At 50.0% G+C, this 22,742-nt stretch overlaps 3 protein-coding genes across 7 annotated transcripts; 2 read left to right on the top strand and 1 right to left on the bottom strand.

Moving 5' to 3' along the window:
* Window positions 1-1,934: 1,934 nt before the first annotated feature.
* CD27 (CD27 molecule) lies at window positions 1,935-5,021 on the top strand. Its single transcript, XM_025995614.2, has 6 exons — window positions 1,935-2,257; window positions 2,407-2,538; window positions 3,422-3,634; window positions 3,789-3,878; window positions 4,135-4,254; window positions 4,511-5,021. Exons 1-6 carry the CDS (start codon window positions 2,122-2,124, stop codon window positions 4,633-4,635), a joined length of 816 nt encoding a protein of 271 aa, XP_025851399.1. The 5' UTR covers window positions 1,935-2,121; the 3' UTR covers window positions 4,636-5,021.
* A 76-nt stretch (window positions 5,022-5,097) lies between these two features.
* Window positions 5,098-13,224, top strand: TAPBPL (TAP binding protein like). Of its 5 annotated transcripts, none has more exons than XM_025995363.2 (7): window positions 5,098-5,705; window positions 6,497-6,712; window positions 6,842-7,099; window positions 9,088-9,426; window positions 10,225-10,527; window positions 11,703-11,786; window positions 11,974-13,224. In XM_025995363.2, exons 1-6 carry the CDS (start codon window positions 5,384-5,386, stop codon window positions 11,780-11,782), a joined length of 1,518 nt encoding a protein of 505 aa, XP_025851148.2. In that variant the 5' UTR covers window positions 5,098-5,383; the 3' UTR covers window positions 11,783-11,786; window positions 11,974-13,224. The 5 variants fall into 5 exon arrangements, 3 of the variants coding, with proteins under 3 accessions (XP_025851148.2, XP_025851147.2, XP_072622278.1); XM_025995362.2 differs by having other exon boundaries at window positions 5,101-5,705; window positions 6,494-6,712; XR_012002972.1 differs by having other exon boundaries at window positions 5,177-5,705; window positions 6,494-6,712; window positions 11,630-11,786; window positions 11,974-12,536.
* VAMP1 (vesicle associated membrane protein 1) lies at window positions 13,145-20,681 on the bottom strand. The gene is made up of 5 exons (XM_025995365.1): window positions 20,333-20,681; window positions 16,882-17,008; window positions 16,510-16,668; window positions 15,755-15,806; window positions 13,145-15,342 (listed from the first exon to the last, which is right to left on the bottom strand). Exons 1-5 carry the CDS (start codon window positions 20,356-20,358, stop codon window positions 15,326-15,328), a joined length of 381 nt encoding a protein of 126 aa, XP_025851150.1. The 5' UTR covers window positions 20,359-20,681; the 3' UTR covers window positions 13,145-15,325.
* Between the last annotated feature and the right edge of the window lie 2,061 nt (window positions 20,682-22,742).

Below are 22,742 nucleotides of genomic sequence, written 5' to 3'. Positions count from 1 at the left end.
AGGTTGTCTCTCTGAGGTGGGAATTCAGGCACCCTGCCTGCAAGGTAGAAGAGTGGTTGTGTAGAAATAATTCTTCAGATCACACTCACATGTGGTTTCCCACGTGTGAGGACCCTCTTGAAGAGAAGAGGGGCCTGGAGGAAAGCAGGGGGATGGAAAATATGAAGAGAAAGGAAACCAGAGTGAGAGAGAGAACAGAGCTAACAGGTGAGGTCACAGGAGTGTGACATTTTATGAGCAGTGTGGAAACAGCGCCAAAGCCCCCGAATGAAAAGGGGCCTGGAGAAATAAACTGTGGGTTCAAAGAGAGAAAAGTCCAACAAGTTCCAATATCCCCAGATCAGCCTTCCCAGGAGAACAGCAGAAACAGGCAAACAATTACCCAGGGAATCTCATCCCAAGTCCCAAGGCTGGAAGAATGAAATCGGTAGTGAGGTGAAAAGGGAAGGCCCAGAGGCACAGTGATACCCACCCCACGGGCTGGCAGGAGGATGAAATGAGATTGCATGTGATCTCCTAGCAGAGAGGAGGACACGGGTGTAAGTCCCTTGTTTGCAATTCTGAACAATTCTGTAGCAAAGTCTTTTGGCCATAAAACCAGACCTCATTCGATGCAAGGGTTAGTTACGGTCCTTATTAAACCCACTTAGCTTCAATGGTTCATTCTTTTTTAAAAATTAAAAAATATGGGATCCCTGGGTGGCGCAGCGGATTGGCGCCTGCCTTTGGCCCAGGGCGCAATCCTGGAGACCCGGGATCGAATCCCACATCGGGCTTCCGGTGCATGGAGCCTGCTTTTCCCTCTGCCTATGTCTCTGCCTCTCTCTCTCTCTCTGTGTGTGTGTGACTATCATAAATTAAAAAAAATAAAAAAATAAAAAATAATAAAAATTAAAAAATATATATATTGGGCAGCCCGGGTGGCTCAGCAGTTTAGTGCCACCCTCAGCCCAGGATGTGATCCTGGAGAACCAAGATCAAGTTCCACGTCTGGCTCCTTGCAGGGAACCTGCTTCTTCCCTCGGCCTGCCTCTCCCTCTCTTTGTGTCTTTCATGAATAAATAAATAAAATCTTAAAATGTATTTTTCGAGAGAGAGAGAGAGAGAGAGAGCATGAGCTGGGGGGAGAAGCAGAGGGAACCTGACCCAGTACTCTAATCCCAGGACACCAGGGTCATGAGCTGAGCTAAAGGCAGATGCTTAACTGACTGAGCCACCCAGGTGCCCCAATATTCTTTTGCTGCAGAAATGTTGTGCTTGATTGTGAGTGCTATGCCAGCCCTGTGAGGGCATTTTGCAGGGCTAGTTTCTCCCCCAAATCTGAAAAATCCTGAATTCTAAAACTTACCTGACCCCAAGAGTTTCAGATAAAAGTTGGTAGACCTGTACTCAGGTCCCCCCTCCTTCTCTAAACTGTTATTAGTTTGTAAGCTGTGAACAGGGGGCAACGTGGGCATCTCTGTGCACAAGTGTGTGAAGGGAAGAGGTAGTGACCCATGCAACCAACATTCTAAAAGAGACGGGCATGAGTGGGTTATGTTCTTAGTGAGCACAAGAGCCAGATGGAGGGCAGCCCGGGTGGCTCAGTGGTTTGGTGCCACCTTCAGCCCGGGGTGTGATCCTGGGGTCCCAGGATCAAGTCCCACGTTGGGCTCCCTGCATGGAGACTGCTTCTCACTTTGCCTGTGTCTCTGCCTCTCTCTCTCTATCTGTGTCTCATGAATAAATAAATAAAATCTTTAAAAAAAAAAAAAAAAAAAAGGAGCCAGATGGAAACTGGGAGAGGCCGGCATGTTGGAGGGGATGGATGCCTTTGAAGAGCAGCAGATCTTCTGACAAAGCTTGCCCTTTAATACTCTCGCTGGCACCCAGCACACGGAAAAGGGGGAGGGGGTGGAAGTCGCTGTTCTGAGAAAAAAAAAAAAAAAAAAACAGGCACAATAGAGCTTCAGCTGCCATCAAAGGTCGCCTTACCACCTGAAGCCAACTTCTGAAGAGGGCCTGCAGCTGCTGCCCAGGAGGTACAGAGAGTAGGTACCAGCACCCAGCTGGACGTGCCAGCTCCACCGAGGCCAGCAGTCTGCAACTGGGGTGCAAAAAGAGCTCCCCTGAGTGAGAACCATGGCCCGGCCACCTCCCTGCTGGCTGTGGATTCTGGGGACCCTGGCGGGGCTCTCAGCCACCCCAGCCCCCAAGCACTGTCCGGAGAAACACTACCAGGTCCAGGGAGAACGGTGCTGCCAGATGTGTAAGCCAGGTAAGAGAGGAGGCCTCGCCAGGGGTTTGGGGGTGGGGGGGTAGCAGAGAGTGTGTCTGAGCTCAAGCAAGGAGAGGAATCCTGTCCTGCCTTGAAGAGGGCAGAGAAGTGGCCTTCCTTGCGCCTTGACCCTAGACCTCTGCTCACAGGAACTTTCCTCGTGAAAGACTGTGAAAGGCATGGAGAGGCTGCTCAGTGTGATCCCTGCATACCGGGGGCCTCCTTTTCACCAGACCACCACGCCCGGCGCCACTGTGAGAGCTGTCGGCATTGTAACTCTGGTGAGATGGGCAAGCCTCCGGGGCAGCAAGGTGGCAGAGCTGGGTGTGGAGAAGCAAAGAGGAGGGGGTCAGAGCTTGTCACTTCGAGGCTACTGCAAGTGGAGGCAATGCTGGGAAATGGGGTGACCTGGGCATATACCCTAGGGAGAACTCTAGTGTTACAGCTAAGGGGAAAGCAGAATTTGGGGGGCTGCTGAGAATGGGTGTATAACTCAGATCATGACAAGAAGGGGTAAGTGAAAAAAACGGGAGGGGAAGTGGCCCTAGGTCCCTAGATTTCAGATAAGCGACCCCTTATTGATGAACTGGCTGCATCTGAAGCATGCATTTGTTTGGACCCTGGAGTACATCTTTCTTAGGATATAACAATACCAGCCTGGGGGAAATATCTTTCTTCTTTTCACACAAAAGCCAATTTAGGAAAATGAATATGTGTGTGTGGCCCATGTTTTTGTTTATTTTAGAATTTTATCTTTTATAAAATGAAGAAGTGCAATGTCTGCAGCTGTGTTATGGATTCTTTTATTATTTCTCCAGCTTAGCTAGAATTTCAGAAACCATGTGCCAGCCTACATAGAGTAGCAGACTTTCAAGTGGCCCCTTTGCACAAATGTTCCCCCTCAGGACACTTGTGAGGACTCTGTAACTGAACTACTATACTGCTTACCCATGAATGAATTTTCTAAAAGGTCTCAGTGTTCCCTTTAATGACCCTAGTAATAGAGGCAGAGGCACTAGGTGACAGGGAGCGAGGGGCAGGAGTCCCTCACTGTGGGTCTGGGTTGGGAGCTCAGGGCAGGATTTAGCAAGTGCACCTTGCAAGTCTCTGAGGCCTGAACTGCTTGTGTGTCCCTGTCCCCCCCACCCCGCCCTCTGTCACCAGGTCTTCTCATTCGAAACTGCACTCTCACGGCAAATGCGGAGTGTGACTGCCCCAAGGGCTGGAAGTGCAGAGACAAGCAGTGTACGGAGTGTGATCCTCCTTCAAACCCCTTACTGATACCTCATCCGTCTCCAGCCCCGGGCCCACACTTGCAACCCACCCACTTACCTTACGCCAAAATTAAGTTCCAGGCAACGCTTTGTCCAGTGACAGGTATAGTAAAGCTCTCGCCACAATCACCACCATCCCCAAGTAAGTTGCCTGGCCAGCCAGTCAGCCCTCCCATCTCATTGTGCGTCTTAGGTCTCAGGCCTTCCTTAGGCCTAGAAGATTCCCCAGCTCCTGCTCAGCCTGTTTCTTTTTCCAGAGATGCAGGAGACCAGCACAGTCCGGCAGATGCAGACCCTGGCTGACTTCAGGTGGCTGCCTGCCCCAGCTCTCTCCACCCACTGGCCACGTGAGTTTTCTCTCCCTGTTCTCTACCCCCAGAGAGACTGCATACAGGAGAGGGAAGCCAGCCAGAAAGCTCCTAGGAGGAGAGTTTAGAAGGGGGAGAAGCAGAGTCTACGGGTTAGGAAAGAACTGAGTCCAGTGGTAGCAGTAGGGGAGGGGATGGGCGACAGTTGGGAGGGGAGGTGACAATGGGCCTAGGCTGAGGGGAGTCAAGGCCTAGGCTCTCTCCAAAAACCCTGTGTGGCCTCTGCCTGTCACAGCCCAAAGGTCTCTGTGCAGCTCAGATTGCATCCGCATCTTTGTGATCCTCTCTGGAATGTTTCTTGCTTTCACCATGATCGGAGCTCTGTTCTTCCACCAACAAAGAAAATACAGGCTAAGTAAGAGACAACATACAGGTTTCCAGTCCTCTCCCTGTCCCCAGCCCTACCATCCCAGGCCCCCTGCCCATGCCTGGAACCTCAGGGAATCTTTCCTTACTCCATCTTTACCAACATTGGCTCCCACCTTTTCTTTCTTCCCTCTTAGCTGGCAACCCCCTGACAGCTAAGCTGACCCTCCTTGGCTCATCTCCACTCCTGTCACCACCCCCCACCCTCACTGCCAGTGAAGGTTCATCTGATTCTCTTCCCGCAGACAAAGAAGAATGCCCAGTGGTGCCTGTGGAGCCTTGTCCTTACAGCTGCCCCAGGGAGGAAGAGGGTGGCGCCATCCCCATTCAGGAAGATTACCGAAAACCAGAACCCGCTTCCTACTGCTGAGCTTGCACACCACGGAGAGGGGTGGGCAGGTCATCAGTACAATAAAACCTCAGCCTCCATCCCACCCCAGTGGCCATCCAGAAGGGACAAGACTGCCCCACCACCCCCGCCCCCAGTTTCAGTACCATCCTGTTATCAGAACCCTTTCCTATGTGCAGACTTGAGAAAGTGCCTTTTGGAGATTGGCAGTGAAAAGGACACATGGGGATGAGGTGGAAGGTGGGACACAGGGACTCAAGTGTGTCTTGACCCACCCACTTTCACTCCTGCCCTGCACCAGAGGGCTATGGCCTTAGCTGGAGAACACAGTTTCCCCTACGAAACACCATGTGCTGTATCACTGACCTAGAAACTCGGCAAAATAAAGTGACAGCCAGCCACACACAGAAGCTCTCCCAGCGGTGCTCTCTCTGAAATTCCATTCTCCAGGTGCAGGCCACTCCCAGCCTCCTCCTCCAGATCAGAGATCTGAAAGAGGAGCTTTCTCCAGCGCAGACTAGTGGTGAGGGCCCCGCCCAAGTCAGGGAATGGGAACTGCAAGTGGGTGTGGCACCCACAGAAAATGAAGAGAGTCCCCAGGCTACTGGGGATCCTGCATCTGGCTGCAGTCTCCCCCTTATTTCAGCTCCACTTTCTTGGGTGGGGAGCAAAAGGGTACATGCCGTCAAGTCAGGTCTTAAGCAGAAGGGGGAGGAGGGTGGGAGCCATGGGGTGGTAGGGCGGGGCGAGGCGACAAAAAAGGAGAACAATGAAGAGGACTCTGGAACGAGCACCTAGTGGCTTCACTGACTGGCAAGGCAGCCACGATGATAGCCAAAGTGAAAGCGAAAGTGCGCTGAGGACTGAAGAGAAAGCAACAGGCCGGCAGGGGTGGTTTGGAGAGACCCCTCTTCCGCAGCTCAGAGGCACCAGTCAGCAGGAGCTGGTGCAAAAAGGCCGTTGGGGAGAGGGGCAGGAGCAGGGTGGTGGCTGCTGCTCTGCTTGGCTGTCCAGGGCGGCCCCCATGGGCCCAGAGGAGGGGTGGTACCTGCTGCTCTGCTTGGCTCTGTCCGGTGCAGCTGCAGACCCAGGTGAGTGGGGGGTGCTGGCTGGGGAGGGGAAACGTTGGGCCCAGGGCAGATGTGATAGCCACCCACCCCAAGATTCCTGAGATGCCAGAAGGGGAAAAGGTTGTGGGGAAAGGCCAGGGATGGCCTCCAATTGCCTCCTAAGCCCAACTGGAAAAAAGGCTGGCAAAGTAAGGCACCAGTAGCATTGGGGAGAAGGAAGATTGTGGGGAAGGCCAGATGAAGAAAAGTGTGTTCTCCTGGGTAGATGTGGTGGTGGGCCTACTGAAGAGGACAATGCCTGGGAGCAGACACCCAAGAAGGAAGGGTTCCTGGCTAGGAAATCCCTGGAGGAGGTGAGCCCTGAACGTGGAAGAGAGGAAGGCCACCTTAATGGCAAAAAGCAGAGGAGACTCAGTGGGCTGGCTGGGAAATGGAGAAGATGGCTGCCAATGCCCCTTGCCACACAAGTGTCCTGTCTCCCCTCCCAGTGGCAATTCTTTATTTGCTTTTGCTGAGAATGCCTTTGCCCAAAGAGAGTTTTTCCTGTGACAGCTGTAGTAAAATAAAAACAAACTCTTCTGAGCAAGGCAAATCCAGGATTTTAAATAATTCATACCAAGTATGTACCTAGAGTAGCAGGTGCTTCCCAGAAGGCTGGTTTGGAGGTGACAAGAATGGGACACAGAGCCAGCTAAGACCCTGGAAGACTTTTACCCCTTCCTTCATGACTCCACAGTTGGGGTGGGTGACGACGAGCACAGGAACAACTCTCTGGGCAAGAGGGTGCTCACCCCATCTTTAATTTGCAGCAGAAAGGCAGTGGCAAGCAGTGGATGTGGTCCTAGACTGCTTCCTGGTGGAGGAAGGTAGGAACCTTGGAGGTTTTGCCGGCAGTAGAAATATGGTGAAGGCCATGCTCGTGCTGAGGCAGGTACCAGTGCTGGATGATGGCTCCCTGGAAGGCTTCATCGATTTCCAAGGGGGCACACTGGCTAAAGACAACCCATCCATTACCTTCGAGGCCTCAGGTAAGAGCCCCAATCTTTCAGGGCTCTCTCTGCTGAGACAGCCCAGTTCCCAAGTACACTCGCTGCACCTGCTTTCCATGGGCCCAAGTGTCCTCAATCCAACCAAATCTGTGTCCTCTCCTCCCCCAGTGAACTTGGTACAGATTCCCCAGGCTGAGGCCTTGCTCCATGCTGACTGCAACGGGAAGGAGGTGACGTGTGAGATCTCCTACTATTTTCTCCAGACCACTGAGAAGGCAGCTTGGTTCATCACCAACGTGCAGGTATCTGGAGAGGGACCTGATATCTCCATGGTGATGAAGACTCCCAGGGATGCTGAAAATGGAGCTGTCTTGCACCCCACACTGAACCTGCCCTTGAGCCCCCGTGGGACAGTACAGACTACCGGTGAGAAGATTAAAAGTAGCAGAAAGGAAATTTTGGGTTTTTTCAAGTAGTCAGCTATGGGGGGATAGGAGGAAAAGGAAGGGAACAAGTACACCTCTGTCCATATCAGTCATTTCAAGGTGTCCCCTAGCCTTGGCCCCTTCTCTGAAAGACCCAAATAATTGGATTTGGATTATTTTCACCTCCCTCATCTGAGGAAATGACATGTGATGCTCTATTCACATATGCTATCCCTAGCAGTCTTATTAAGCCATGCACAGTTGTATCCCAGTGAAAGCCAGCCTGGTCTGGTGTTTTAGGATGGTTAGAGCAAGGCACAGGGATACAAGTTTGTTCATTATCTCTTGTTAGTAAAATTTGGCCCTTACACTCTCCCACCCAGCACATACCAGAGGGTATAGGAAATTGAGATCATGATGATAGGTTTCTCTAGAGTTGATCAAATACAGTATTTTGCCTCCAAAAAGAGACAACCAAGTCCAGCGATTAGGGGGCTACCCTCCTGTCCGTAGAAAGCCCCAGAACACTCGAAGCTTTCTGTGGTGCAACCTAAATTTATCCTGCCACATCAGGAAAGAGGAGTTCTCATGTCTGTCCAGTATCAACCATAATGAATACTTGTATACCATTCACCTAGATTAACCAGTTATTAGTATTTTGCCACATCCACTCTCTTGATAGATGAAAGGATAGAATAACCCCCACCCCGAACTAACAGAAAGTTGCAGATATCTCAGCACTTCACCCCAAAAGTTTCCATGTATAGCATGTATTTGTTTAAAACACGTTTAAAAACAAAACAAAACAATGTTTATAACCAAAGACAAGGATGTTTCCTTCATAATCACAAAACCATCACCCCAGCAGCAAACCAAAGTGGGGAGCAATCTACAATGGTGCAGACAATAAGGGGCTACAGTGTGTAAAGAATTCAAGAACATATTTTCACCATTACACTATCACCATATTGGCCATTTTGAATATTACCAGTGATAAAATATTCCTCCCTGCCAGGGAGGGTATGCCACCAAGCATCAGACTAAAGAAATTTTCAAATTGATACAGTAGTACTGTCAAAATTCAGACTTCTCCAGTTGCCCTAATAATGTTCTTTGTAGCTTTCTGGGTTGCTTTGGGTTTTTTGTTTTTTTTTTTTTTTAAGGCCAGGATTCAAACAAGGATCATGCATTATATTTAGCTGTCCTGTGCCTTTAGCTTCCTTAAGTCCAGAACATTCTTTTCCTGGCAAGGACACTTTGAGGGTGCATGCCCACTGTCTCATAAAATATCCCACTATTTGGAAGTGTCTGATTGTCTTCCTCATTAGACTCAAATCAGCACATTTGGCACAAATACTGCTACTGTGTGTTTTTTAAAACTCTTACTCCTGGGGCACCGGGGTAGCTCAATGGTTGAGCATCTGCCTTTGGCTCAGGTCGTGACCCCAGGGTCCTGGGATCGAGTCCCACATAAGGCCACAAGGAGCCTGCTTCTCTCTCTGTCTCTGTGTGTCTTTCATGAATTAATAAATAAATTTTTTTAAAAACCCTCTTACTCCTAGTCTTCACAGCAGCCTTGCCTTAAGCAGATAACCTTGGCAACCCTTAGTGACTTGCCCAAGGTCACAGAGCTAATAAGTGGAAGAAGCAGGGTTCCAAAGTTTTTTCTGCTATTCCAGTGGTCTGACCTGAGAGTCAACAGTAACTCATAATTTTGCATATGTACTTTTTTGGTGAGAAGTCCATAGCTTTTGTCAGATTGTCCCGGGGTAAGTGACTCCAGAATACTCAGGATTATCATGTGTGTCAGGCTGCCTTCCCAGAGCACTATTTCTTTGTGTTCCATCTAGTGGGAATTGAGCTCAACTGGCCTCATTGTCCAAAGGAGGAGGCAGGGGCAGGTGTATGCCTACAACATGCCCATAGCTAGGGATCAGGGGGACTCAAGGAGGAAGTAGCCCACAATTACCCTTCTTTTTCTCACTACAGTGGAGCTCCAAGTGACAACACAGACCCCATCCCTGAGTTTGCTGCTGGGGTCCTCAGCCTCCCTGCACTGTGGCTTCTCCGTGGCACCGGGCTTGGTCCTGACCAGTGTGGAATGGCGGCGGCAACATAAGGGCAGTGGCCAGATGGTGTACAGGTGGACCAAAGGGCAGCAGCATGCCAAGCGGGAGGGCGCCACCCTGGAGCCTGAGCAGCTACTCCTGGCCGGGGACGCCTCCCTCACCCTCCCTAGCCTCACTCTGAAGGACGAGGGGACCTACATTTGTCAGATCACCACCTCTCTGTACCAAGCTCAACAAAACATCCATTTCCACATCCAAGGTGAGGCCATACTCAGTTCTCCAGGGAGAGGGTAAGGGATATGCCTATGAGAGTATTTTTCAGGACAGAGTCCAACACAAGGGCAGTTTCTTGAGAGGCAGAATGCATTGCCATGACCTAACTGCCACCTCCATTCTAGAAGCACAGACTGTTCCCTGTCAGACTCCAGGATAATTCCACCAAGCAGTCTACCAATCCAGGATTCTGCTGCCCTGTCCTGGCTGGCTGGCTCCCAAGTACCCCAGTCCTCTGGACCACATCCTGGGGAGGACCAGCAGCAAACCGAGGGGCCATGGGGGCCGTCAGATTGGCAGGAGTATTCCATTACTGATGTCCTTGAAAATCACCAGCTAATAGTGATTTTTTTTTCTTTTTAGAGATTTTATTTATTTATTCATGAGAGACACAGAGAGAGAGGCAGAGACATAGGCAGAAGCAGAAGCAAGCTCCTTGCAGGGAGCCCGATGTAGGACTCAATCCCCAGACACCAGGATCATGCCCCATGCCAAAGGCAGATGCTCAACCACTGAGCTACCCAGGCATCCCGAGCTAATAGTGATGTTAAGAAGCCAACTTTTACTTGGTTTTACTAAGTTTTACTATTGTTTTTTAATTACCTGTGGAAGACATGCCCCCTTCTGGCCTGCAACCAGGGTGGACCCCTTCCACCCCCTCCTTGGCACTCCACTAAAGGGTTAATTCCAGCTTCCACACCAGCAAGAAAAGAAAGCAGGCTTTGGGCAACTCTGCTATCAGGTTAGATCCCTCTGGAAACTCACTCCTCATTCTTTCTTCCAGCTTCCCCCAAAGTACGACTGAGCTTGGCGAACAAAGCTGTGCCAGCCACCCTCGTCTGCAACATCGCTGGCTATTATCCTCTGGACATGACTGTGAAGTGGACCCGAGAGGAGCTAGGTGGAGCCCCAATTCTGGTCTCTGGTGCCTCCTTCTCTGGCCTCCGGCAAAGCTCAGACGGCACCTACAGCATCTCCTCCTTCCTGACCCCAGAACCAGGCCCTGAGGGCACCACTTACACCTGTCAGATTACCCACATCTCCCTGGAACAGCCCCTCAGTGTCAGCACGTGGATTGCCCCACCAGGTACTAGGAGTGCCGTCCTTTCTCAACTTCTATACTTGGGGCTCCTGGCTCTCCTGCCCCCAGCTCGTCTCTGGCCTTGTTCTGCTTCCCACAGCACTTTGTTCCATTTCTACTTCTTATTTCCTGAGATGGCAGCCCCCATAGCTGCCACTACATCCTGAGACTCCATTACACCCCAGGTTCCAGGGTGCCAGGTAATATACTGAGAGCTGGAGACAAAGGGTGAATTGTTCCTGCCCTCAAAGAGCTTAGTCAGCTTGGAGGGATGGACTAGGCAGTCAGGGAGGATGGCCTGGAGGAGACACGCCAGCTGAGCAAGCTGAATGTGAAGGCCAAATTATAAAGTCTCAGGAACATTTGGGGAACTGCACAGCTAGAGCCAAGGGTGTGTGGGAAAAGAGAGAAGCGGCTCTGAAACTTGAATAATTACATTTATTGGGCATTTACATGAATCAAGTGCTTTACTGAGCACTTAGCTGTATGACTACATGTATTATTATCACGACCCCCATTTTATTGATGAGCAAACTGGCACTTACAGATGTTAGGGAATTTGCCCAAGGTCACCTGCCTAGCAAATGGTAAGAGAGAAAATATGAAATATGGGCAGCTTGACTCCCCTACAGCCTTACATCCTTTACTGCTTTTAATGGGCAGATCACAATGGGCCTGCAAGCTGGAATTTCATCCTGAAGTCACAGAATATCATTGAAAGGTTTTAAACAAGACCTGCAAACATCCAGGAGCATTGGGCATTATTTGGCGGCTTGCCAGCCTGCAAGCTTCCCAAAATCTGGGGTTTTATCTCAGCTTACATCATTCCCCAGCTAGTTGCAAAATTCCAGTTTACCTGTCAACAACTAATCTAACCTAAGTCTCTCTTGCAAAGCAATTAAAAATGTTCCAAGCAGGGGAAGAGGCAGGAAATTCTGTGTGGAGGAACACACAAACATCTGACAACTTTTAACAAGTACGAATACTAGTGTGTGTAGTTCCTGGGTGAAGGCAGAACATTTGTTGCTATGAGTTCCTTAACCAGGGATGGGGACACTTGCACATTCCTTCTCTTCCTCTCTCAGCTTTGTCCCTCTTGCTGGGGCAGGTGTGGGCTCGAGCTTGGGCTCAGACATAATTCCTGCCTACTGATCTCTGCCCACGCTGATCTCAACCTAAAGAGCAGGAAACAACCTTTGGAGTCCTATTTGCCAGCGGCCTCTTCCTTCTTGCACTGTTGTTCCTGGGACTTCAAAGATGACAAGGTAAACACCTGCTTGCCCTCAGCCCTGCCCCTACCCCTCCTCAGTTGTGAATCAGCCAGCTCTAGCCACCTCCCCACCTAGATGAGGATGAAGCCCAAGTGTCCTGAGTTCCAGCAGTCCCCACAGCCCCTTACTTTTGGGATTACCCCAACTGAAACCAACCTCCTTCTCTCTTGTCTTCTCCTAGCTACCTCACCAAGATCTGTCTATACTCTGAAGTGGTAACCACTCTCCTGCCTCAGGATAAAAGAAGAGTAGTCACGTTCTCCCAGAAGGACTCTAGCCAAGTCTCAGAGCTCAAAAAGACTCCAAGAAAGGCATGAAGAAGGCACAGATCATGGGTACTCTGTCTCTGTGTAGGTCTCTGCCTTTTTTCATTGTGTCCCTGGGCTGAACACAATGTGAAGGGGTGAGAGGGTGGTAGGAAAGCAGAATGTCTGGGTGGAGGTTAAAAATGAGCCTGTGGTAGGAAAAGAAAATGGGACGAGATTAAGGAGTAAGCGGGTAAGTCATGAGCTCATGGTTCATGAGATAGAGCCCCACAGTGGGTTCCACGCTCAGCAGTGAGTCTGCTTGAAGATTCTCTCTCCCTCTGCCCCTTCCCCAACTCATGCTCCTGCTCTCTAAATTTTTTTTTTTTTTTTTTAAGGAGCAAGTAAGGGACAGTGGGCCAACGGTGGGGATTGGGCCATAACACATAAGCATTTGAACCCCAGTCAAGTAAAAGTCCCTTGTGTCCTCAGAAACAAAGCTTTTCTACTTTCCTGTCTTTTCCCCACACTGGACCCAACTAAGCCCTGTACCCAGGCCTACTCCCACCAACTTGCAGTGTTCAAGGCATGAAATGAAGGCCCTCAGAGGAAGCCCTGGGGCACCATGCTGTGCTCTGTGTAACCTTGAGCTGCAATTAAGGTCATGCCCTTTTGGACAGCTACTGAGTATTTCAGGATACCTACAGGGTCCTCACTCCCTCAACTGCAGGTAAGGTTGGGGAGCTGGGTGTGTTGGTGGAGGCCTCATCTGGGTACCCCCTGGGTTAGGCTGGGCAGCCTGAGGACCTGTGAAGGAGGTACATGGGTGGTGTCTGAGAAATCCTGTAGCGGTTTGTGATGTGATGTTTCAGACATGCACTCAGCTTCCTGTCATCACTTCCTCTCGCTAGCACCTGGGAGAGCTGGGCTGTGCCAGGTACGAAGACAGGGCAGAGACCACTTCCTCTGCCAACACAGATCTTTCATCTTGAGTACCATGCGGCACATGTGAGCCTTCCAGCCTTGAGCAACATCACACTGTAGAAGGAAAACCACCCCTCCCCCACCCCACCTCAGTTACTCCAACCCAAACAACAACCAAGACAGTTTAGTGGTAGGAATTTATATTTTTTGCCTTTGTGCAGAATACATGAAATTGGTAAATATGCCACATGCCTTTGGTGGAAGTACAACTGTTCTTATTCTATACAAGTATGAGGTCGGGGGTAGGAAAAAACACAGAGGTGATGACAGACACACAGTGGAAACCCCACATCGCCTCATGGCAAACCAAGGAAGAAGGGGATGTGGGAAGCTCAGCTTCATTTGACTGCAAAGTCCCGGAGTTTGGATACACGTCTGCTCATGCACATGGGTGGCAGGAGGGAAGAGGGACACGGCAAAGACACAGAAGAGGGCACAGGGTGGGGTAAGAAAGAAAGTAGAAGGGTGAGCATCCCCAAGAGAACAAAGCCAACTACATCTGGGGAGCCACAGAGGGACAGAGACCCAGGAAAAAATTCCCATGTTGGGGCTGGGTGGGCCAAGAGGGTGAATTTGCTCCAGGCTTGGGACACATCGAGGACAGTGGTGGTTCTTCTCCAGCGGTGACCCCCCTGCATTAGGCAAGGAGGAGCCCAGAGGAGAGTGGAGACCTTCGAGGGGGGCCGTTGGGAGGGTATACTGACTGCTTTCTTCCAGCTCTTCGGGCCTGCCCTGGGGCAGGACGAAGGGAATGTGGGAAGCAGGGGCGAAGGGAGAGAAAGCATGGTTCTGCGCAATGAAATGCTGCTGCATGGAAAGTGAACATCCAGACCCAGCCTGGCCTGGCCTCAGCCTCTTTTTGCTTGTGGGCTAGAAGACAAGAGGACTAAGGGGTGATGGATGTTCCCCCTTCCTGCTCCCAGCCACCTTCCTCCCGTCAAATCTGGGTCTCTCCCACTCCACAACCTATCCTGAAGCCCAGCTGTGTCTCCCATCCTCAGGTCCCACTGTCTGCCCCCACAAACCATGCAGAGAGGAAAGGCAAGGAGACAAAGTGGAAATCAGAAGGGTACAGGTGGTTTAGAAGGGGAACACAATGCAGGAAGAATAGACAGGTGGCTCTAGATGCCCCATGACAGCACAGCAGTGCACAAGCACACCTGTCCAGACCATCCCGCCTCCCTGCCAAGACCAGGGTGGCAGGGATCCTAGACTTCTCTGAATACTCAGATTCGGCCAGCCTCAGGAAGGACCTCCTGCCTCAACCCTGTCTTTGGTGAGTACATGGGAACAGTGTAGAGGAAAGGAATCCCTGAGAGCCCAAGGGTCCTCAATTCTAACACCTCACACTTTATCAACGGGAAGGGAGGAGCAGGACCGTCCCCAATGAGCTGGCAAGAAGTGGCTTCCTCCAACCTTGTTTTTTCAAATTAGGCCCTTGACTCATTGTCTGTCTATAGTTAACGCTCGTTCTCTATCTATGCCAAAAACTAAAACTAACTGAGAGTCCCCAGTTTTGGCCATCTGAAATTATCTAATGCTCTCCTGAACAATACAGAATGCCACAGAAAATGTAGACAAGAGACAGCCCCTTGTAGTTATGAGATTATGGGGCTGCTTCCAGGATGGGAATGAAGCCAGTACTTTTGCAATTAACATGTTCTATAGGTCTCCAGAAAACAAAGCAAAAGGCTGTAAGATCCCCAACAGACATAGAAATTCTTGGACTAACAGATTAGAAATAACTGCAAAAACAGGTTTGACTTTCTTAAAGGGCAATGCCCAGAACCAAGTTGGACTTTGAGCCCATTCCAGGATCCTCTTCCAGCCTGGCCTAGGAGAAGAGCCCCAAGTGACCAGGGCAGCCCTGGGCTGCTATTCCAGCTGTCCCTAGCCACCTCCTGCCAGTGCCCTGGCCTTTCCTGATGACACCATGGGCATCAACGCCCTTGTTCTCCCCCGATCTTGGCACCTTCTTGGGCATGTCACCTCAGCTATACCCCTCCTCTTCTCTTGGCCTCCAGCTCTTTTTGGCCCTGGGGAACTTAAGAGCATATAAGAAGGGGGTAGGGAGGTACCAGCTAATGCTCTTTGGGAAGTTACTTCAAGACTGTGCCACGAGCAGCAACTCTAGCATTGAGGGACACAGTGCAAATGAAAGCAACAGAAAAGGAGGACTGGGCAATGGAGAAGCCAGGACAGGGTGGAGGAAGGTATATGGGGACGTTCGTTGAGAGAGCAAACAGAAGGAGATGGACTTAAGTCTGGATGGCGATGGAGAAGAGGGAAGGGGGTGGCACATTCTCAAGTAAAAAAGTAGACTGGACACAGGAATCAGGAAGTCCCAGATGGAGAAGAGAAAGAGACAGGAGAGAACAAGACGGCAAATTACATCAAGTTACTAGACATCTGGGCCTTTCCGTTGCAGTTGTCCCATCCCCGTGGTCTCCCTCTGACCCAAGCCAGTGACAAACAGCACAGCCCCACTTCCTCAGAACAGGAGGGGCCATCTTCCCATGGCATCTTGCAGGGGAGCAGGCTCGTCCATCAAAGAAGTCCCCTGTCATTGCCCGTCCTCCCTCCCGAACCAGGTGATGGTTCCACAGCAGCGATCTCCATACCTCAGTCAGAGCAGCCCCACTCCCCAGGCAGGCAGGCAGGCAGGCAGGGCTGGGAGAAGACTCCAGGACCTTCCCACCTGTTCACCCCACCAGCAACCTCAGCGATACTTACTTACAATGACTACCACGATGATGGCACAGATAGCTCCCAGCATGATCATCATCTGAGGAAACATTGACCAAAAAATGGGCCCTTGGATTCGGGGAAGAGGAGAGAGATGTTCCCACTAGGGGTGTGGTAAAAGAACCTCCTCTGTCCTTGGGACAGTGGAAGAAGCCACAAATCACCCAGGATACATGCAGGCCTCTTGGGGAGGGCTCGACCCTCCTGTTCCCCATGGGACAGCCATCCTTGCACCAGAGCTGAGGCTTCCCAAAAACATGAGAGCATCTGCAGCTTGCTCCATTTTGCTTCTCTCCTATTGCCTGAAGGCTCTGAAAGGAATGTCAGCAGAGATGCAGACTTGGGATCTTTAGTCAGTTGCTTCATTTTTCTTCGTGAAGCATTCAGCTCATTCCTAAAAGCTGCAGGTATTTAAATATATACCTCCCTACCCTAGCCATTGTGTCTATGTTGGCTGTGTGTGGGGAAGGGCCATGCGAGATCTTCCCATGGTCTTTGGGAAAAAGCAGCCTAAATGACCACTGTTCAGGGTATGGCTGGCATCCAGTTAGTGGTTCTGAATACTCTAGCCTACCCTGGTGGGCAATTCCGGGTAATGCATGTCAAGAAGACTCAGATTTCCTCCCCAGGGTTCTGCAGGGCCTGAGATCCTGTGCCACCTTGGGTTAGGAAGGTAGAACTTGAGGATTTTCTTGCCTTCTTTAGGCCCAAGAAAGGAAGCCAGAGAGGACAAGAGAACTCACCTTGCAGTTTTTCCACCAATACTTCCTCTTTAGCTTGGCAGCACTACTCTCAAATTGTGATGCTCCCACCTGCAAGGCGTCCGCTCGGTCATCCAGCTGTGACAGTATCTCATCCCTCTTCAGGACCTTGTCCACATTGACACGCATGATGTCCACCACCTGGGGGTGAGGGATGCAGAAACAAAGCTAGTAAGCTTCCTGGCTCGAGACAGGGGTAAATACAACAGAATCTCAAGTCTGGCCCTGTGTAACTCAGGGACACCTTGCTTCTCAGAGATTTCCCCCTGTATTTATTAAATTAATTAATTAATTAATTAATAAGTTTCTAAACTTCTACTATCTGGAAACTCAGAGAAAAAGTTCTCCACTTACTTCCTCCACTTGTGCCTGGGTTTGCTGTAGTCGTCTGTTACTGGTTGTATTAGGAGGAGGGCCAGGGGGACCACCTCCTGGGGCAGTCCCTTCTGCCCCTTCAGTGGGTGGCTGAGCTGGGGCAGACCTGTGGAGAGAAGTGGACCAAGTACACAAAGTAACTAAGACAAGAAAGGAACCACGTGCATTCTAGCCCAGTATCACAAATGTAATGGTAATTAGACTATATGCAACTAGAAGGGATTCTAACTTCTTGGTGACACCAAGTAGGGAGATGCAGCATAGAGGAGGAAGCAAAAGGTGAAAGATCTTGTAATAACATTTAAATGGGGTTCAGGAACATCCAGGGTGGCTTCATGAGATCCTGTTTGGAGCTATCCTTTGATCAAATTCAAACATCCTCTGGCACAATGGCTACAGGGACAAATGTGCCAACCCTGAACTAAATGGCACTTTCCTGACTGAAAAAGAAGCCTTTCACATGAAGTCAAACTGGAAAACTCCTATCCAGATTAGGAGAAATCCATACAAAAGACTAAAGCCTACAGACAGAACATCTCTTTTATCCAAGCCTAAAGACAAGCAAGTTGACAGACTCTGTTTAAAGGAAACCGGTTATTAGTTGTTTCCCACAGTGATTAGTATATTGGGGCTACTGTAAGAACAACTTGGAGAATCACCAAAGGCAAGGCTTCTAAAGGTAGAGTTGAGACAGAACTATTTGCTTGCTTTGTTTTTGGCAGAGAAGAGTGTTTCACTTAGATAGAATTGGGTCCTAAAGCAATTGTGTTAGTTATGAAACTGTTCCAAGAGCATAGACAGGATGCAAGAATATAGATAATGGTCCTCAATGTACATGCATCATAGACATCCTGTCCTTTCCTTTTCTAGATTTGGTATCAAGTCTCAGGAGGCTTCCCTAGTTCTTTCTATCCCAGAGAGAAATCTTGGTTTACACTACACACAGAGATCGTTCTTTTTTTTTTAAGATTTTATTTATTTATTCATGACACAGAGACACAGAGAGAGAGGCAGAGACATGGGCAGAGGGAAAAGCAGGCTCCCTGTGCGGTGCCCGATGTGGGACTCGATTCCAGGACCCCGGGATCACGACCTGAGCCGAAGGCAGACGCTCAACCACTGAACCACCCAGGCACCTCTGTTCTTTCTTTCCCTTACACTTAGATGGCATTAATCTAGTATGGGGTCTTCAAGATAAACTCCTTTCCATGTCCCAACACACAGAGGCTAAATTCATCTCTTAAAGAATTCCCAGAAGTCTAACCTAAGGCATGAGATTTTTCTCTACCAAGAAAGAACCTACCGACAGAGGAAGATCTCTCAAACTTAATGGAGAATAGAAGTTACAGTAAGAACTCTTCAAATAGAAGCAAAATCTCACAAAACATACCTCATAGGAGCAGTCCAAGAGTAAATGCATTAGGAATTAATCACAAGTCACCAAAAAGGAGAGGAGGTTGGAGGTTGGAGAGGAGGCCTTGACTACTCACAATAGAAGTAATACCCAGAAAATTCCCCCTCCCTAAGTGAATTTCTTTTGGTCTAAAATGATAGGGAATGGGCAGCCCGGGTGGCTCAGTGGTTTAGTACCGCCTTCGGCCTAGGGCCTGATCCTGGAGACCCGGGATTGAGTCTCACGTCAGGCTCCCTGCATGGAGCCTGCTTCTCCCTCTGCCTGTGTCTCTGCCTCTGTGTGTGTGTGTGTGTGTGTGTGTGTGTGTCTCTTGTGAATAAATAAATAAAAATCTTTAAATAAAATAATAATAATAAAAAGGATGGGGAATAACTCCTCAAAGAGGCTTTCTTAGCAGATTATACCCAACCCACCCTCATTCAAAAAATCACTTTCTTATTTCCTTCTAAAGCACTGGAGGAAGCAAAGGAAAGAAAGATACAGAGGCATGGAAGCCACAAGACTCTTGTGTTACCACTGAACTAAGCAATGTAGTTCTCTGAAGGTGGAAACGTCAGTGAGTAGGTAGCAGCCAGTATTTGGTCTTGGAAGCAGTCCAAGATGGTGGCCCCAATGACAAGATTAAGGTCAGAGATCTCGTGATGCCCTGCTAGTCACCATGCTTTCTCCATTTCCTTCAGTTCATCCCACATGCCAGCTCCCTGCTGTTGGGTACCTGTCTGTCCCCCTCTTCCCCCAAAATGTGTGTGGCAGGGGAATGGAATCTTAGGGCTTGGCCAAAATGCATAGACTATCACATACAGTTAAAACTGTAGAAACCGGGGATCCCTGGGTGGCGCAGCGGTTTGGCGCTTGCCTTTGGCTCAGGGCGCGATCCTGGAGACCCAGGATCGAGTCCCACATCGGGCTCCCGGTGCATGGAGCCTGCTTCTCCCTCTGCCTGTGTCTCTGCCTCTCTCTCTCTCTGTGACTCTCGTAAATAAATAAAAATTAAAAAAAAAAAAAACTGTAGAAACCAAATAGAGAAAAAGTGAAATGGTTATAAAGCATTCGAAGGGACCATTTCACTTCTTATTTGTTGGGAGTTGGGAACACTCAGCAATAAAATATCCAGGGGTAGTCATAACCCATGTGTCACATAAGTAAATCCTCCCCCTTTTTTGTCACTCTGAGAAGCAACACAAATATATCTAGAACCAAGGCAGGACTCCAGGCAGTAAGAAGAAAGAAGACTCTCTATTAAGTATTTGGTGGTCCTGACAGGGAAATCCTTCCTTTGTCCGGCCACCGTTCTCCCTCAGGATCTCCGGGTGCGGGTTGTGTCGAAAACTAAAATCGAATTGTTGGAGGAAGGCAGAGATCCTCAGTTCGATTTCTCTTGCAAGTACTTGGCTAAGACCCGATGACAGGGAAGACACCTCCTGTACAGGTGGCCTGGAGAGGAGTGGCTGCTTGGGATCACATGCCACTGCCCCTGGAGTCTCTCAGAGCCGCTCACCTGGCGCCAAAGAACTGTCAGCTAAGTTTCCGGATCTTTGCTCCCCGCCGAGAGGGGTGGGGGAGTAGGGGACGCGCCACCGTTGGGGCGAGGAGAGGGCAGGGCAGGGCAGCTCAAGTCACTAAGTGGCAAGCGCACCCCCTACAGCTTGCAGAGGCCCTACAGATTCGACCAGACAACAAGGAAGGGTCTCGAACCGCCCCCCCCGATACCTCGCCCTGCCCCGGGCTTCGGGGCGCCCCGCGGGCGAGAGGAGAGCGTGGCACGAAGGTGGGACCCCCGCGCCCCCGCCCCGCCCCGCCCGTGCGGTGCCGCCGCGGCTGCGGCAGGAACGGGGCGCTGCTCTCGCTGCCCGGGGGCGGCGCGGTCTGCGGGCGGCGGGCGGCGGGCGGCGCGCGGCGGTGGCTCCCGCATGGCCGCAGCTGCTGCAATGCGCCATTTTCCGTCCCGCAGCGGCCGGCGCCAGGGGCGGGAGCTGGCGAGGAGGCGCTGAGCCCCCCGCACCCGAGTCCACTCACATTTCTGTGACAGAGGAGGGCTCCATCTCGTGCCCCGAGGCTGCGGCCAGATGCCTGGCCGGGGGAACGCTGCGGCTGAAGCCCGCGGAACCGCCAAGTCCCGCGCCCAGCGGACCACCCGGAGCTCTAGCTGCGCTGGAAGGACCCGCAGGGGCCGCGCGGGTCCCACCCTTTATCAGCGCCGGCCACGCCTCCCGGTAACGTGGGCGACCCCGCCGCCCAATCGGCGCACAGGACAGGGGCGCGTCCCGAAGCCCAGTCCGACCGAGGCCGCGCCCGCCCGGGCCTGCAAATTGGCCAATCCCAGCTCTCCTCCCACGCCCGACCCCCGAAAGCAGCGGGGTCCTGGGGGGATCGTTGCGTGACCACCACAACCACAGTCGGCTGGAAACAGGCGCCAGCTCCCTGGAGGGGCGGTGCCAACAGTTTGATTTAGGGCTCTGGGTACCTGCCAGCCAATCACTGAGCAGTTCCTGAAGCCCAGGCCCGCCCACCGCCCCCGGCGCCCGCAGCTCCGGCCAATCACAGCCGGGGCCGGGCCCCAGCTCAGCTTCGCGCAGACCCCGAAGTGCTAGGTGGAGAGCGACCCAGTACCGGGCGCTGGGTTCGGTCCCTCCAGAGCAATCAACGAAGGCTTCATTCATCCTTTTCCTTCGACATAGCCGGCTCCTCACGCAGTGTATTCTAAATCGAACTCCCCCTGCAAGCCCGCGCCTCCTCTCCCCCGCACGAGGTCACCGCAACGACTCAGCTACCCAAACCAAAGACCTGGAAATCATTCCAGATTTCCTTACCCGTTCATCTCTACACCTCCTCTAATGATAACTCACCAAGTCGAGCCGATTTTTCCTTCTTAGTTTTTCAAGGATTTGCTCTTCTGGTATCACTGTCCTACTCTCACTTTTGACTATTATCCCTTGCCTGGACACCATCAGTTGTAAAACTTAACCATTACTTTAGCTCCTGCGAAGGAAAAAAAGGTGGCAAATAAACTGACACCATGCTTTTTTGTCACTTTGGATTTTTATTTTACATTTATCGAAAGTGTAGATTTATATAGATACAGATTTTTATAATTCTTCACTCTTATGCATACATAAAAAGGAAATTTTTTAAAGGGTAACATGGTAATGGTATTTTCAAAACTTCATATTCAGAGCCTGAGTCTTAGGATTTTTTTTTTTTTTTTTTACTCAGTCTTAGATGTCCATGATTTTTCACAATGTAGTCCTCTGTGCATGCCATCAAAGGCGTTGGTGATGCAGCATTTCTTAAAAGAGTGTTCCCCTTCTGTCTCTGGAATCTTCTTCTAAGCCTTAGACAACCATTTGGTAAGTTTTGATTCTTCTGAGTGGGTATGACGAATATAGTTTGACTATTGTCTGACTAATAGTTATAGTGAAACATCCCAATTTAAATGTTAAAATGATTTTTAAATGCCTCCTAGAATCAATGAAATATATCTTTTTGCTTCTAGTTTTACCATCCCTCACATCCATCCTCTAAGAAACTACCAGAAAGATCTATCCAAATGTCACAACCCTGTTTAAACCCTTAAACACTACCAAATCTCGCCAGAAAAAAAAAAAAAACCTTAAAATCAGTGACTTTTGTAAAAATTAAGATGTTTTTAAACTTGAAATAAAAGTAATTATAGATTCACATGAGGTGGGCCAAAAAAGGTACAGAGAGGTTTCCCTGTCTCTCTTCCACTAGTTTCCTACCATAGAAACAGTACAATATTAAAATCAGGAAATTAACATTGGTACAATCCACAGAGTTTATTCATGTTTCACCAGTTTTACGTGCATTCATGTGTGTGTGTGGTTTTATGCAATATGTGTATAGAATCCTGTAACCACGACCACAATCACCCTATAGAACTAGGACATTACTACAAGGTTCCCTTGTGCTATCCTTTTATAGCCAAAAGCACCCCAATCCCTAACCCTTGTCAGCCACTAATTTGTTCTCCATCTTTATAACTTTCTTTCAATAATGTTATATAAATGGAATCATACAGGGATGCCTGGGTGGCTCAGTGGTTGAGCATCGGCCTTCAGCTCAGAGTATGACCCCCAGAGTCCTGGGATTGAGTCCCACATTGGGCTCCCCGCAAGGGGCCTGCTTTTCCCTCTGCCTATGTCTCTGCCTCTCTCTGTGTGTCTTTCATAAATAAATAAATAAAATCTTAAAATAAATAAATAGATAAATGGAATCATACAGTGCGAAATTTTTTAAGATTGGCTTTTTCCCCCTATTTTGGCTTATGGATGTCCAATTGCTCCAGGACCATTTGTTGAAAAAGCAGCCTTTCCTCCATAATGTCCTTGAAATCCAACCAACTTGCGTGTATCAATAGTTTTCATTGCTGAGTAGTATTCTGTGGAATGGACATGCCATAATTTGT

Source organism: Vulpes vulpes, chromosome 8 (assembly GCF_048418805.1).
Source record: "Vulpes vulpes isolate BD-2025 chromosome 8, VulVul3, whole genome shotgun sequence".
Taxonomy (NCBI): Eukaryota; Metazoa; Chordata; class Mammalia; order Carnivora; family Canidae; genus Vulpes; species Vulpes vulpes.
The sequence above is the reverse complement of the archived record's forward strand: the minus strand, read 5'-3'. Positions and strand labels throughout refer to the sequence as shown.